The 16,006-nt window shown below is 37.5% G+C and overlaps 1 protein-coding gene and 1 long non-coding RNA gene across 6 annotated transcripts; one reads left to right on the forward strand and one right to left on the reverse strand.

Annotated features, from left to right (window-relative positions):
• Positions 1 to 1,006: 1,006 nt before the first annotated feature.
• On the forward strand, positions 1,007 to 14,255 carry LOC109544411. Of its 5 annotated transcripts, none has more exons than XM_048663924.1 (29): positions 1,008 to 1,373; positions 2,927 to 2,971; positions 3,080 to 3,132; positions 3,806 to 4,002; positions 4,064 to 4,219; positions 4,435 to 4,626; positions 4,682 to 4,872; positions 4,928 to 5,034; positions 5,191 to 5,339; positions 5,405 to 5,781; positions 5,896 to 6,031; positions 6,085 to 6,228; positions 6,282 to 6,388; positions 6,444 to 6,598; positions 6,655 to 6,933; positions 7,019 to 7,159; positions 7,325 to 7,512; positions 7,730 to 7,950; positions 8,011 to 8,308; positions 8,364 to 8,550; positions 8,605 to 8,814; positions 8,919 to 9,150; positions 9,643 to 9,786; positions 12,587 to 12,816; positions 12,879 to 13,058; positions 13,239 to 13,397; positions 13,459 to 13,684; positions 13,739 to 13,871; positions 13,926 to 14,255. In XM_048663924.1, the coding sequence occupies exons 2-29, from the start codon at positions 2,929 to 2,931 to the stop codon at positions 13,975 to 13,977; spliced, it is 4,887 nt and encodes a 1,628-aa protein (XP_048519881.1). In that variant the 5' UTR covers positions 1,008 to 1,373; positions 2,927 to 2,928; the 3' UTR covers positions 13,978 to 14,255. The 5 variants fall into 5 exon arrangements, with proteins under 5 accessions (XP_048519883.1, XP_048519881.1, XP_048519882.1 ...); XM_048663925.1 differs by having other exon boundaries at positions 1,009 to 1,373; positions 4,507 to 4,626; XM_048663926.1 differs by lacking the exons at positions 12,879 to 13,058; positions 13,239 to 13,397; positions 13,459 to 13,684; positions 13,739 to 13,871; positions 13,926 to 14,255 and having other exon boundaries at positions 1,007 to 1,373; positions 8,923 to 9,150; positions 12,587 to 12,663.
• Positions 14,217 to 14,732, reverse strand: LOC125503484. The gene is made up of 2 exons (XR_007280900.1): positions 14,696 to 14,732; positions 14,217 to 14,394 (listed from the first exon to the last, which is right to left on the reverse strand). It is a non-coding gene; the product is annotated as an uncharacterized LOC125503484 (long non-coding RNA).
• Positions 14,733 to 16,006: the final 1,274 nt, after the last annotated feature.

Below are 16,006 nucleotides of genomic sequence, written 5' to 3' on the forward strand. Positions count from 1 at the left end.
TATCAAGAAAAGATTAAATTAAATTAAATCGTATCGATACAATCCCGGTACCGATTCCCTATGTCTTACTCTCCGTCTGTAGTCCAGATGCTGCCCTGATGATGTCCATTTGTAATGTTTTGCACGATTCGGTAAAATATTACTACCTACTTGTTTAGCGATTTTCATCGGAGACAATTGTTAAACCAGATGTTCAGCGGATATTTTCTAAAGAAGACTGGGTCAATTTATGAAAAACGCTCAAGATTAAGTGCAAATAAAGTGTCACAACTATTATTAATAACTTTTAATGCAATAATATGTTCTATTATTTGTTATTTTATTTTGTAACAACAAATAATCAATATTTAGATATCTATTTTGTAATCTTTCATATTTAACATAAAATGATAAACATCATTACCGTTTTGTAATAATATATAATAAATACGTTTTGAATTTAATTGAGAATATATTTGAGTTTACCTCGGTTATTTCAGAAAACATGGGTTCCGTCTTCTTATTTTCTATCCCGCAACGCATTCTTGATGTTAAGACGATACGAATCTCCCTTCAGTTTATAGTTGCAAAATATGTAAAACGAATTTCTTAGGGCTTATTTTCAATGATTAATTGTGTTTACCACGCCTCAAAATTATTTTTTCCATTCATGTACTCTTTGATTCCTTTAGGATTAAGTCTTCTCAATTATGTTTATTTTTTTAGAAGCGACAGCGCAAGGGACGGAGCCTTGGCACCGTCTTAGAGAATGTTTGCTGTAGTTACAAGCGAAACGTCGAACTATTGGAATGAACGGATGCATGTCACGTTATCAATACAACATGACGAGTCTCGAGCTAGGTCAGAGCGAGCAGCTGATTGTTTGGGCCAAAAATTAGAGCGTCTGCCGTTTGCAGCTTCAGCTTCGGCCCTTTTTGCAGCATTCGGCAGGGGTCTGCGCAGGCTGCAGAATCCCTGGCATCCCGTGAACCAGAAATCCCGTAAACGGATCCAAGATCCTCGTTCGCGAAATATGTCGATGTGACGACACGCAAGGTGTAATTTATTATTAAATTATTGACGTTTCGGTGCTATATACAACTAATTTTTACGCAGAATTTTACATTTTTTACCCAAAACAAGAGAAACTCGATTGTCGTGGATTATATTCAATAGGGCAACAACCAGAACGTAAAGGGCCTTATCCTCTCCAGAGAATTAATTCACTTATTTTCCTAGATTATATTTATATAGATATTTTATGGTGGGACCAATTAGGTACGGCTAAATACCTTTTTAATAATAAAAGAGACCAATAGACGACGGTAAAATTAGCAAGAATATTTAACGTTTTAGTGGCTTAAATAGCAATTTTATATTAGAAGAATTCAAAGGTAAGTGCTGTTTGATTAGCGCAATTTTATAAAACGTCCAGGTTCTGAAAATTGCTTCATCGGATTTAAAACCATCCTGACCTGGAGCCATGACACGTATTTCTGACCTCTAATTCCATGTGGTTATTCGCAAAATTTCGAGATTTTATTCGGAAAACTAGCAGTGATTTTGCCCAAAATTAGGGCACTGATTACGAGAAAACACCGTGCACTTCATTGACCTTTTGATTCAACGTAGTCACGTTCGAGGGGTGACGACTGCCAAATTCGATTTTTTCCAACTTTACTCAAAGCTTCCACAAAGTTAGGATTTTTTTGCAAATATCCTCACTAATACGTTTTGATATTGAATTGAAACTGATTTTTAGCTTGTTTAAATGCGAAATTTTCTGCATATATGTAATCAGATGGTTTCCTAACATTAGCACTTCGTGTATTGAACGAAATATGGCCTCATATTAACTAATGCATGTTAAATATTCATTATTTATCTAAACTGTAGCTTTCATTCCGATTTAAGCCCAACTTATTGATTTTTGATCTGATATATGTAGAGTTTAAAGTAGATAGGTAAAGGAATTTTTACATCTAAAAGAAAGGTCATCAACATTTTTTCTGAGTAACATTTTACTACTTTGTTCAAACAACTAGAAAAGTAATCTAGATTTTTCCAACAACGGAACTGAGTCCAAAGAAAGTCGACGAGTTTTCATGTAAAATCAATCTTTTAATTTTTTGCATAAAAGATTTAGTTTGTCAGTATTTTATAGTAAAACGTTAGGAAAAACGCGGTTTTTCTGTTTAGAAATATTGACCTAAAAGTGAAGAAACCCCAGTTCTCCAAATAAATGATTAGAAACTTTTGCTTTTTCAGTTGGGGAATATTATTTTTGAGAAAAGACCCAGAATTAATTATTGGGGTTTTGACCATAATTCGAAGCAGCAAAAAGTTTCCCATAAATGTTTGCGAAGCGGTTAAGGAGGCGAGTGTTAAATAATAAAATTTACCTTATAATTTTTCGCAGAAAATACTTGATTGTCAGTATTTTAAATAAAACTAAAAAATAATGTGATTTTTGCCTAGAAAGAATTCCTTAAAATAATCTTTGTTAAAGGAACTTTGCAAATATTCAGAGCTGTGAGAGCGGCGAATTTTCCAGATATTTTTTTTGAGATAATCTTAGTTACTTTCGGTAAAAAACTGAATTAAATTATTTGGTTTTTGTGCCAAATTTGAAGCTGAAAGTGGTTTTCTAAAGTTCCCTACAAATCGATGAATTAAAAGTGTAAAAAACTCATTTGCTTTCCCAAATACGGCTAAATTTGACTAAACATTTTTTAAATAATGAATTTTTTGAACTAAACATTTTGCGATATGTTTTAAATAAAATTTTCCAAACTCTGTGAGTTTGATTGATAAATTATTACATTTGCTGGAATGGTTGCAATCGCTAATCAAATGTCCGAAAAGAAAATTTAATGAAAATATAAATAAGTACTTTACTTTCCACACTCAATCGCTTCAAATACTTTTTCACTAATGGTTGTTTTAGGAATGAGAAGTGCACTAAAAAAGGATCCATTTGACCATCAAACAGGTATTAAATTTGCTCCTTTTTCACTGAAAAGATACGGAACGATTGATTTTAGCCGTAACTATCAGTTAATTAACAGTTAGAGATAATCATTACGAATTTTGTCCTCAGGTCATGTTGGAACTTCCAGATTTGCGCTGAATCAGTTCGACGTTTCAACACAGGTAAATGTGTTTAAAGCAGTACTTTTTATTAAATTCTAGTGGTATTTTTGTTAAGTTTGATACCAAATTTATTAATGTGTGTTTTGAGGGAAAATAATCAGATGACTAAAGTCAAACAAACTTTTCGAAAAATAGAACCACCACAGGAGAAAAAATAACACGACAAATAAATAAGTAAACATATAAATGAAAACCAATTTAATAAATCTAGTTCTGGAAGCAAAGAGCCTGTTTACGACACCATAATTCGATATAAGTAATTTTTCTATTGTGCCGTTTTTATTGATTGTGGTTGAATAAATTTGAACTTTTCCTCATATTCCTTCTATATTAATGAATAAAACCGGAAATTTATATGCGATAACATTTTCAAATCGCCACATCTTATTTGCTATTTTCTAAAGACGAACGTATGTTACATTAGCAATTCCTCGTTTTCTTTGCTGCAAATTTGCTGTTGCCTCTTACTATTTTTATTAACTTTTCCCTTTTCAAGTGCAGCTATTAAGAGGTCATTAAGTAAAAAATGTTGAAAACTTTTTGCTACCAAAGAAAATTCATAAATTGAAGTGAGATTTTTGAGCGCTGGTTTATTCATCCATTTGCCAGATTTATCCACAGAAAGATTTGTACGGTATTACAAAAAAATAAATTTTTTATTATTCTTTTCCAGTCAGATATTCAGCACCAAAATTTTAACTATGGCTCTGAAGATGAAATAATGGGTCGGTTGTACGGGCATGAAAAACGTGCCGAAAATTCGTCCGGCAAATCTGTAGCTCACTACAGTAAGCAGGATATTCTGGAGCAATACTGCATATCAGACAGAGGCTTGGGTGCTTTAGAAAATGGCAGCTACAGTTTCTTTGGGTACATTGGATAGTTATTTTACATTGTTACAATCTTCGTCAATTTTTGGCATATATTTTAGGTGCCTTTCTTCACATCACAATTCGTCATGCTCATCCCGCAGTGCCTCTTCATTCTTGACGGCTTGTGTTCGACAAAAGGTTTCCTCCGACGAAAATTTGTATGAATTGTATAAACGCCATCCATATGAATATGCCCCGTTTCCCAAGAAGCAAAGGTAAGCTATTATTTTGCAGTTTATTCAAGGCAAAGATACATGATATGGGTGCTTGTCTTTAAGCATTTGAATGTAAATATCAGCAATCGAGTGGACTATTCGAAAGTTTGACAAAGTTAAAAGAAAAATTGCCATTTATTCTGTTTTTTTTTAATCGGGTTTTCTGAGAAAAAAAAACAATCAAAAAAATATTTTTATGGACTTTTTTGCCTCAGATACCCATGGTCCCCAGTCACACCCGAAATGTATTCGCATGATCACGATCTAAAATCTTCATATTTTCGAAGAAAACCATACGCCGACCCAAGCAGATACACATGGATGCCCTCCGACGACGAATCGATTCGAATGGAAAAACCCAAGTCCATAATCGATATTTCCTACCGAAATCAGATGATGCCTCAAAGGTAACTTTGAGCAATAGAAACCGCGAAAATTTCCAAATTAAACTGGCAATTTTAGCAAAAAGCACGTCAGTTTTGCCCGATCGCATACATTAACTTCGTTCGACGACGCAATGTCGTCTTTGAGTTCCTCATCCAGCCATTTGAATCGCATTACCAGAAGCCAGGAGCGGCTGCTGGAAGTCAAGAAAATCGATGCGTCTCAGGCGATCACGAAACAGCCGGAATTTATGGACAAGATCGTGCTGGGTAAATTCAATTAGCATCGTTTTCTGGGCAGCATGATTAACGTTTTGAGTTCCAGAAAAAGTCAAGAGAGGCCCGATGAAGACGCAAGCGACACAAACTGATAATATTTTGGCACGGAAATCATTAGCGCACGTCAGCCTTAGTCCTAGAACAGTACAGAGGGTAAGACGTTGCTCAGAACATAAATAAACAGATTTAAGATCATATAAATACTAACCAAGACCAAAACGTTGGTCTAACCAACATTCCAAAAAATCAACCAACGAATCAAATGCTTCCTTCTACATCTATTTTGATCTCTGTTAAATCAATTACTAGGTGAAGATGGTCTCCCAAGCAGCTCAAACTAACGGCATCAATGGGCGTAAGCTAATAAAATCCTTATCAGAGGCTGGCCATAAGTTTCCATCCACATCCCAAGAAGACCGTCATTTCTTCGGAAATGGTGATCATGAGCCACTTCACCGGTAAAATCATATTTCATTCAAGGACTTTTCTCCTAAAAAATCACTCCTAAATTTTCTACGCTTAGAACTCAGTCCGATGAGCCTCCAAGATCCCCATACATCGACACATCGCCTCCAATCGCAAATCTTCCGTCGGAAGATCAGCCCCAAAGTGAATCTTCGTCGATCTCCAAGTCGGACGATCATGGATCTGAAGATTCCGTCGAGGCGAAGAAGGAGATTTTCATCGATTTCAAACCGCAAGTTCGAACTGGTTTGGGAACGCTGAGCAAACCGCCGCTAGTCAAGACATTTTCCGATGGCGTGATCTTGATGGAGAAGCGGCGCCTTAATAATTCAGATGATGGAGTGGTACCCAATATGCGTTCGTTCAGTTCAATTAGCCACGAAAATGTGCAGGTTGCCGATGAAGTGTCGAAATTCGTACCACATTTTCAGAAAGGTAAATTTCCCTTAAGCGGCCAATGTGAGGCATTAAAAATACATCTTCACCAATCCCAATAGCAAATGAGAACAACTTGAACTAATAAGAATTGTTGAAACTTCGATGTTTCAGCTCCAATAAAGCACGAAGGAATCTGCAAACCTCTAGAAGAGAACATATATTCTTCTATTGATGGAAGCATTAACCCGCAAGATTCTATTGATGAAGAATTCCACGAAAACCTGTTTTACCATAGGGACTACAACCGGTGATAACCAGGAAATATTTCTGTAATATTTGTTTAAGTTGCGCCGTTTGCAGGCAAGAATCTCTGGACAAAGACCTGGAAGTCATCAGCGAAAGGAGCCCTTCAGCTGATGAATCAATTGTGCCGTCCATTTATTTACGAACTGATTTGACTCCTTCGCCCTTTGCATCTAGTGACTCACTAGCAAATGATACGAGGTATTTAAGTAACTGGCGAAAATGATCTTTTTAATGCTGTTTTAACTTTCCAGAGATCAATCGGACGATATTTGGAACGAATCCCAAGTTACAGTTTTGCAGGTCGAATCCGGTACTGATAATGGAACAGTTATCAACACACCAGAAAGTGCACCTTTGGGTAGTTCAGCTTCTTTTATAACTATTTTCTGAATTTTCCACATTGATTTTTTTAGGCTCCACTGCTCTCCTGACACCATCATCCAGACGGAAACACCTGCTAATGTGGCAACATCAGCAACGCTCTTCCATGGATACTGAAGACTTGGACAAAGAGTGCCTTGAACAGGACATTCGTCCAAAACTGGCCATAGAAATAAGCCCTAACAAGGCAAGAGATGACTAACTAACGAAGAGTTAACTAACTAACGAAGCGCGTTTTAGCAGCTCAAGGTGCCAAACACGCTGCAAGTGATCACCAAACAAAGCTCTTCTTGCCTGAGAATCGGGCAACCACGCGCTATGTCGCCTTCTAGACGGAGAAAAGTGTCCGAATTTCCTCAAGTTTTAGCGGAATCGCCGCTTCCAGCCGTTGTTCCTGAGCTTGTGCTGGCTCGCACTGATTCCTGCAAGACAAACACTGATCTTTCGGAAAGTACCACCACTGATGATTACATTACAGCCAATTCCGGTACGGATAGTTCCAGGAAAAGTGCTTCGTTTCAGGTATGTCTTGTCCAAGTAACTTTTAAGTTTTTTATTCATTCACACTCCTGTCTGACAAATTTTCAAACTTTATGTTTCACTGTAGGGAGCTGATAACTCTACACTCAATCATATGCTTCAGGATCCTAAATTACAACTAATGAGCCAGGATAAGAAACCAGACGGCGGAGGTTCCAGTTTCGACAGTGCCAAAGGCTCTTTAGATGCATTTACATTAGACGATATGGTAAGTTCTTTTTTGCAGTGGTTCTGCTGCTCCAGCAGGTAAAGGGTAGACCATAAACCCATCGTACATACAATTTTTCTTCTCAACCGAGCGGATATCTATTTTAATTTAGAAGATTCACATAACACGCTTAAAAGGGCAACTAAAATAAGTTTACTTGCCTAGGTGGTTCCTTCAATTTCCCCATCAATATCATCGGATCGATATCTCCCCATGGACACAAATCCTGCCAGCGTTAGTTATTCTCATACTCCCGTGCCGCAGATTCGGACTGGTCGTTCCACTCCATCAGAAGACAGCAGTTCTTGTGGGAGCTACAGCGTTGGCGGATCTACTCCCGATCTCCTTGAAAGGTAATTTCCTGTTTTCTCAGTTATTCGGTGCCTTCWGAAAACCGAACTAAAGTCTGGTCGGACGATGAGGAAAGCAAYATCCAATATTCATCTTCCGGGTACTGTGAATCTCCCTTGGAGGACGAGTACGTTTTCCATTCATTTCGCAYTTCGTAAAACTGTGATGGCTAATCAAAGCGCATAGTTGTACCGTAGTAWYTCAGGAATTCTATTTYAGTTTGACCAAGCGCGAAGAAACAACCMCGAAGAGAAGAAAGGAGTTCCAACTGGAYCTGGCCAATGGCTCAAGAAGCGGCAGCAGCAGCAAAACGAGGCACAAAAACAATGATAGCAAACCCTCGCCGCAGCAGGAAAGCCTCAAAGTTGCCCCTGAGAAAGGGAAGCGGTCCAAAGTTAGAACACGAAGCCCATTGCAGGGACACAAAAAGAGCTTTCAAGGTAAAAACTATATTTTCAGTTATATCTGCATTTTAGTAATTGGAATGATTTGTATTGCAGGACGCAAATCGCCACACAAGGACAAAACCCTTTACCTGGAAGACCGAAGTTACAAAGCCACATCCGACGAGTCCAGTACTGGACGAGAGTACACGATCAGCCAAACTTCGCCTAGAAAATCGAAGAAAAACAAAGAATCGTCCAGGCGAAAGTCGTTGCCTCGATCTCCAGTCAGCCAGAAGAGCCAAAAAAAGAACGACGTGGACTATCAGCCATCCAGTTTGCCAGGCAGTTTATCCAGAAGGAAGTCTGCCAAGAAATCCGCACAACCTGGTAACTTGGAGTATGAGCATGCAAAGTAAGTAGCAAAGGATGAGTGAGTTCTTTTTAACTGTGGATCATTGTGTTATTAGCGCCTACTCCAAACATGCAGACGCTCAGAAAAGCCCTACAGCTTCAGCAAAGGACACAACCACCCTAAAGGCTCTGAGCGCTGAGTCGTTGCGATCCGTTAGCCCAGGGAGCGACAGCGTTTTCTACAGCGAACCCAACAGCCACGCAACTGACCATCACATGCATTGCCTACATTGCGGAAAAGAGGTAAAGATCGGGAGTTCAAAAACTCCTGATATCCCGCATGTTTTAATGGTCTAGGTGGAAGTGAATACGGATGAAGCGGAAAAAAGCTTAAGCAGCAACGGACATCAGCAACAAGTGATCGTGCAACCTCCCGCGGGTTTTGAAGACTCGCCCAAAATCAAAGTGGGCAGACTGTTCAAAAAATCGGACAAACGGCTGAAGTCAGAGGAGAAGAGTCAGCACGAGCAAAAACGCCATCGATACAGACCGGACATGCGAGCGAAGGTAACGGAAGACTGACACTGCTAAATCAAGCTATAGCCGGTGAAATGCGGATGGCTTTATGAAGCAAGCAGGTGCATTACGGAACCTAATGAGTATTTCCCCAGTCAGAAGAACGCGGTGGAGCCACAGCGACTTTACGAGGACGATTACGGCCGATGCAGCGCTCTCCCTACTGCAGCAAGGAGCACCTCAAAGCAGCAGACAGCAGCCCCAGCATCCTACCAGGAGCCCCAGAGGAAGATAACGACCAGGGTGTGTATCCCGGTTGCTACCGTTCCGGCCAGTGGTTCTGCATCAACGAGGCGGACAAAGTTCTTGCATTCTTCTCACCGACAGGTAAACACTAAACACGTCGTATATACCCATAGTCCATAGGTTCACAATAATTTTGAATAATTGGGTCCAAATCTGGATGCCGACATTTTGAGGCCTGAGTTGATTTGGTCTTCAGTTTTTCCAACAGCTTTGATTCAAGTTCTTCTAGCTCATCCGCTAATGCTGAAGAAATTGATTGCGTCGTTAACCAAGCCTCGACACAATGAGACAATTCGCTTCTTCTTGGCTTTTCGCGGCTCTGATGAAATAAATTTTACTTTTCCGCGTCATTTTTACAGTGATTCCAATAGTCACATAGCAGAAGCAAACCGGCTCTGCTCTTCGTTTAGGGATTATTGAAAAATCCTCTTCTGAAGACATTTGGCCAAGTGTCGAAAGACCAATTGATCCATTCGCACTTTTCGCTGCAATGCGATGCAATAGATTGAATATATGAAATATAAAAAATCAGCGTTTGAAGGGCAAACTTCTTGATTTTTGTTGGTGTTTCAGAGCCGGAATCAGTTCGACGAGACTCCATCTCGAGCACCGAATCGGAGCATAACTTTAGTGAACGATACCATGGCGTCGCACATCGAGTTGTCCATCGAAAACCCTATGTAGATATGTATAAGCGGTTATATTTTAAATCATTTGGTAAGCATTAAGGTTAACTTACTAGGCTGTGGTAAGTGACGGTCAACCTATCAGCAAGCACAGAAGTACTCCGCAATTAAAATCGCGATCTAATTGAACTTTGTAGAAGGTTGTTTATAAAGGGTGTCGGAAAGTTTGCCACTTTTTTCATAGTGGATTTAAAAAAATATTTTTAAAGAGTCTTTATAGAAACATGTTTATCCTAATTTTTAACGCAGAATTGCACACACTGTGTAAACGGTTTCAAGAGGTATTTTGGTAAAATGCCTTATTTACATATACATAGTGCTTCTTATTAACCTATATAAATAACAACAGTCAATATAAATAACGTGAGGAAGATTATATTTCCTTGGATTTCAGGGTTAATTTTCCTGGAATCACGCTCCGTTCCTTCAAAAGCGCTTCTTCAAAACGTTTTTTTGTCGACCGATGGTTGTTTTGCACAGAAAAAAGTAGTTATCGCCCCCTGTAGCACTTTGAGATAAAACACAATTTATCAGTAAAACATTGATTGGACCAATAAAATTCATTGGCCCTGTATATGTGTAGAAAGTGTTGGGTATTGCCACTATAAATTCCTCGTCTAAACTCGTAAATGACCAGGAGTTCTATAAATGTAACGGAATCAAAATAAATCTCTGCACAATTTTCATTCCACAGGAACAGAATGATTCAAAATAACTTAAATCGAAACGTGCGGGCCGCCGGACAGAAACGTGTTCTCCATTTTCTTAAAAATAGCCTGCCATGGCTTTTGGTAAGTTTTTCTCGTAAATTTTTCAATAGCAGTTGTTCCGAATCACTCACTATCTTACAAAACATTCACGAAATTTGGATTCACTCAGATTGCAAAGGCTTAATTGATCTTGTTTTAGTTAAAATGAAACACACATATAATAGCAGGCCAGGTGTTTATCCAAAGTTTCCAGATGTTCCAGTTATTTCGCCAATGCTCGATTATCTCGTCCATATTAAAAAGATGCCTCCAAAGTGTGGAAACCATCAAGCGAAAAACATGTTGTGTTAATATTGAGTTTTAAGAATATTCGGAATATTACATTATGTTGCTCTGGGCGATTTCCTATTATTACTTGCACTGATTTTTTCAAAACTGGAACTTCTCATGAAAATTTGATAAAATGTTGTAAGTATTATTATTTCTTATTAGATAGTGAATCAAGTTGCGTTATCGGAAGTAGTGCGGATATGAAACAGAAACTGGAGGAAATCCTAAAATTGATGCTTACCATATGGTGCAGAGAAAACAATGCTTTAAAACTGATTTCCGGAAAGAGTAACGGTTGGTATTGAGTGCAACTGATAGGGTGCTGTTACAAGGCCTGGATAACACTGTGTTGAGTTGTGCTATTGAGTTGTTGCAATTCTCTGAGTTAACTCAGTTTAAGCTTTACGAGACACGAGACTGGAATTTTCACATCTAAAAAAAGGTCATCAACATTTTTTCTGAGTAACGTTTTACTACTTTGTTCAAACAACTAAAAAAAGTCATCTAGATTTTCCCTGCTACAGAACTGAGTCCAAATAAAGTCGACGAGTTTTCTTGTAAACTCGATCTCCTAATTTTTTCGAAGCTTGAAAAATTTTTGCAAAGCAGTTAAGGAGGCGAATGTTCCAATAAATTTTTTCTTATAATTTTTCACAGACAATACCTGAAGATTGCCAGTATTTTAGTTAAAATTAAAAATAATACAATTTTTGCGCAGAAAGATTTGCTTAGTAGAAACTTTGGTAAAACTGGAATTACCTGAAAATTTAAAGAAACTTTATAAATCTTCAGAGCATTGAGGGCGGTGAATTATCCCAATAATTTGTTGTAAACTTTTGCTCTCTGGAAAAAACTTCATAAAATTATTTGGTTTTCGTGCCAAATTCGAAGCTGAAATGGGTTTTCTAAAGTTCCCTGCAAACCGATGAATGTGGCGAATTTTCTAGCAAAATTAATTTTGTCATTTTTGGCTGAAAACACACCATTATTGCCAAAAAACAAGAAAATCGAAAAATAATGCTTTGTTGCGTTTTCGATTAAAAACTTTCAGTTTTGCGATCGGTTTTGGAGGAAACCTTAATAGTTTTCAAGAAAAAACAGGAGGAATGTATTTTWATTTYTGCCCCGATTTCGACACTGCAAAAATTTTTTGTAAAATTTTAAAAAGCTATAAATTAATCTTGTAATTTTTCGCGTAAAAGTCCTCCAGATCGTCAGTATTTTTWACTGRAACTCTTYAAAATAGAGCGGTTTCGAGTAGAAAGTAAAAAAAATTCAGTCAAAACTAAAAAAACACATTTTTTAACAAATTCTACAGTCTTCAGAGGAATAGAGGTGACGAGATTTCTAAATAATCTGTTATAAACTTTTGCTTATTCTGTTCGTTTTTTGATAGAAAATTGTTTGGTTATTGTTCCAAATTCGAAGCTGGGAAGGGATTTCAAAACTTTTTACAAAACGACGACGGATTTGAAATTTATTTCGTAATTTTTCGCGGAAAATACATTTTTAAGTGAAACTAGAAAATTGGCTTGGAAAATTTTGGAATTAATGGCATTTAAAATAAATCTAAAAAAAGTAAAAAAAGTAATCAACATTTTTCCAGTGGCGGAACTGAGTTACTGTGCCGGTGCATTGGGTTGGCTGACGCACCAATCCATATGCGTAGCACTGCGCCAACTCCTAAAAATTCTCTGAGTTACTCAGGCCTAGCTGTTACTAACGCATTTATTGTACATTCTGGTAGCTTAAAAGCACTCAGTTAGTTGTTGAATCATTGTTGTGTTCCAGAATCGGACAAAACCATCGTCGTCCAACGCGATTCTGACGAATTTGGCTTCAGAATTCATGGATCCAAGCCAGTGGTTGTGACCGTCATCGAGCCAAACACTCCGGCCGAGTCTTCAGGACTGGAAGTAGGCGATATCATAATTTCGGTCAATGGAGTTAATGTGCTGGATCGCAGTCACTCCGATGTGGTGCAAATCGCTCATGCTGGCAGCGACACTCTAACATTAGAAGTAAGCAATTGCTTACCAAAAACTGTGTTTTAGGTGTGGTTTTTGAAATTTGTATCTTGTAGGTTGCTCGTACAAGCTACGCGTTGAATTCGGCCAAAGAACTATCGGATTCTTACACGCTATACAGTGGGTATCTATGGAAGATGAGTGGTTACGCCAAAGGAAATACAACGAACAAGTGGACGCGACGATGGTTTTGTCTAAAAAAGGATAATTGCCTTTATTATTATAAGACTGATAGTGTACGTGAGTGATTCAGATCTAAGCCTTTTCCGAGCGCATTTTTCAAATGATTCTTTGCTTCTCAAAGCGGAAGGTTTTTTATTCAAGTGCTTTCTCTGTTCAGGTATATAGTTTCGGCTTAGCTCAATGAAATTTTCATAAAATGCCACTCAATTTATACGCATTAATTACTTTCATAGGATAAACAGCCTGTAGGAGTAGTGATGCTCTTCGATCAGGAGATTCGAGAGTTAGATACCGACACCGAACTATCTAAGCCCAACAAATTCGTCATTCAAAAGGAGGAAGCAGTTCCGCTTTATTTGGCTGCAGATACTTTGGAGGCCAGAAGTCGATGGGTAGTTAATGCAAGACTTTTTAAGTAGCTGATTTATATTGCATACGTTTCACATCGATTAGGTGGAAGTAATCGAAAAGACCTTAAGCGAGTGTCAAGCCGTAGATGAATATTTAGAAGAAACCAAGCGGAATCTAACGTTGAGTCCCAACTCAATTAGTGATCCTGACTGTTTCGGGTATCTTATCAAACTGGGAACGCAATGGAAATCCTGGAGTCGTCGATATTGCGTCCTTAAAGACGCCGCTCTGTACTTTTATCAAGATTCCAACGCGAGTAACGCGTTTGGTAAGTAATTAAAATCAGGGTAGATGCGAGTAAAAATTTACATGGGGTTTTTAGGAGTAGCTTTACTTCAGGGTTATCGCGTTCAGCAATCTTCATCCTCAAAAAAACACTCATTTGAGATCGTTCCTCCAGACCCAACTAAGAAACATTATTATTTTCACGCCGAATCAGATACTGACCGACGAAGGTGATTGAATACTAATTAAAACCACTTTGGTTTTTCATATTGTTTTGTTTTTAGATGGATTTCCGCATTAGAATATTCTATCGAGCGATGGCTCGTACAACAGTAAACACGAATCAGTTGCATGTATAAAGCTAAGAGGTACCTACTAAATGAACTATTATGTACATAATCTGTGTGTCCATATTATAATTAAGTGCCAAAAGTAATATAAACAATTTATGAAATTGTAGCCGGATAGAAGAGTAACATTAGTTCGCGCTTGATTTGTATGAAATACATTGCTCAAGAAAGTTTATTTATATTGAATAGTGGGAAAATCGATTTTATAAATGACGTGTGCACTGCCAGAGTATAAATGTTTAATAAACAGATTTTTTTATATTTTTTTTTCTTTGGGATTTTATGACATCGACTTYACTAACTCCCTCTTACTATACAGATGCGTTATGTCTTTGGCAACGTTTCGTYTCGGTGGCACCATCAACAAGCTCAATAAACTTCAGTTTTTTTCTATTTTCGGTCACTGGAAATGTTTAAAGCAGTCATAAAACATTAATTTTTATTTGAATGAATCTAAAAGTGCCATTTTTCRAKCAGAMACGATKATCATTGTTTTATCAAAASAAGCATTTTTCTTTACTGTTCATTTGTTTTACTATTGCGCATGGASTTTTACKCACATTTGCGCAACAGTAAATGTGACAAGTTGAACGTATCCACTGTCATAAAATATTTTGAAGTATTTTTATTAAAAARTAAATGACAGGCTTTCTTAATGAATAGGTTTATAGAGAACTATTRATCATAATTTAAAGTTTACTTACAATTTCTAAATTATAACTTTGAAGCGAGTTCAGTCTCAAAGTCGTTCSAATGGTCTATTTTTCTGCGCTCGCCGATGTTTCCACAAGCAAAACACGATTTTTTTAAATAGCKCAACTTTCATGCAAAATATGCAACTTATGCAAACACCATACCGTGAAAGCAGCACTTGAATTTTCAACAATCATTGTTTCACTTGTATATGCTTACAAAAGTACGCTTTTGAAAAATTACAAACGTTAAAACGTGCCAATTTTAAAAATGACATTGACATCAGATTTAAAATATGAAGTTGATGCCTTTTATATCTGGCTATTCTTATTTATTATAACTTATGATTCGTGTTATTTTTCATTCGAATAAAAAATGTTGTTCGATACGAGGTCGAAAATCCGTTTTTCGCCCTTGTCTCGAAAACTACTATTAATCAAAATTTTCTTCGCAGGTCTATTCAAAAAAAGTATGTCATAAAAGTGACATTAACCAATCGCCAACCTAATAAAGCAAAATGAACCCAGATTGAATAGTCGCGTAGTGTCAGTTATTGTCAAGAAACAGCCATAACGTCAGTTGGTTTATACAGTTAAGTTCAATTTTAGCCAAAACTATGCATTTAACGTGAAAAAGACTGCTATTACAAGTAAGTGACAAATAATATATAAGTATAAATAGTTTGCAAACCATTGAGCGTCACCTAATCAGAACAAAAAGTGGTCGGAAAGTATCAAGCGCAATTAGTTTCAATCGGCGCTGAATGTGCAATTTAACAGACATGTTCACTCCCAACAAGGGCGGATCCAGGGGGGGTCATGGGGGTCATGACCCCCCCATTCAATTCTCTATCCAATGATACCAAAACGAATTCTGTGGCTCGAATGGTTCTTCAGAAACTTCGAAAAAAGCAGCGGTATGTTCAGGTGGATTTTGCAACTCAAAAAAAAACCACGCAAATCTAAAACTTCTTGAATTCAAGTCTTTTTTGAGAAAACTGCCAGCATTTCCCCATCCATGGTTCGCTTTCTAAAAAGGCCATTTATTTCTGTCTAGAATGATGTACAAATAAGCGTTCTTGCGCATTTTGCCTCCGAGATCTGAGCAAAAACGGGCCGAAAAACATGAAATTTTGGCATAATCTTGTAACTAAGTGTTTGATATTTAAATTTCGCTTTCTGGGTCAAACTACTCGAATTTCCTCACTCACGTTGTTACAACTGAATCGGCTTTTCAATTCTCTATCCAACGATGCCAAAACGAATTCTGTGGCTCCAATGGTTCTTGAAAAACATCGAATAAAGGTCATTTAGTTATCTCTG

Source organism: Dendroctonus ponderosae, unplaced genomic scaffold (assembly GCF_020466585.1).
Source record: "Dendroctonus ponderosae isolate FM_Combo_2020 unplaced genomic scaffold, Dpon_F_20191213v2 Dpon_F_20191213_2, whole genome shotgun sequence".
In the NCBI taxonomy this organism is placed as follows: Eukaryota; Metazoa; Arthropoda; class Insecta; order Coleoptera; family Curculionidae; genus Dendroctonus; species Dendroctonus ponderosae.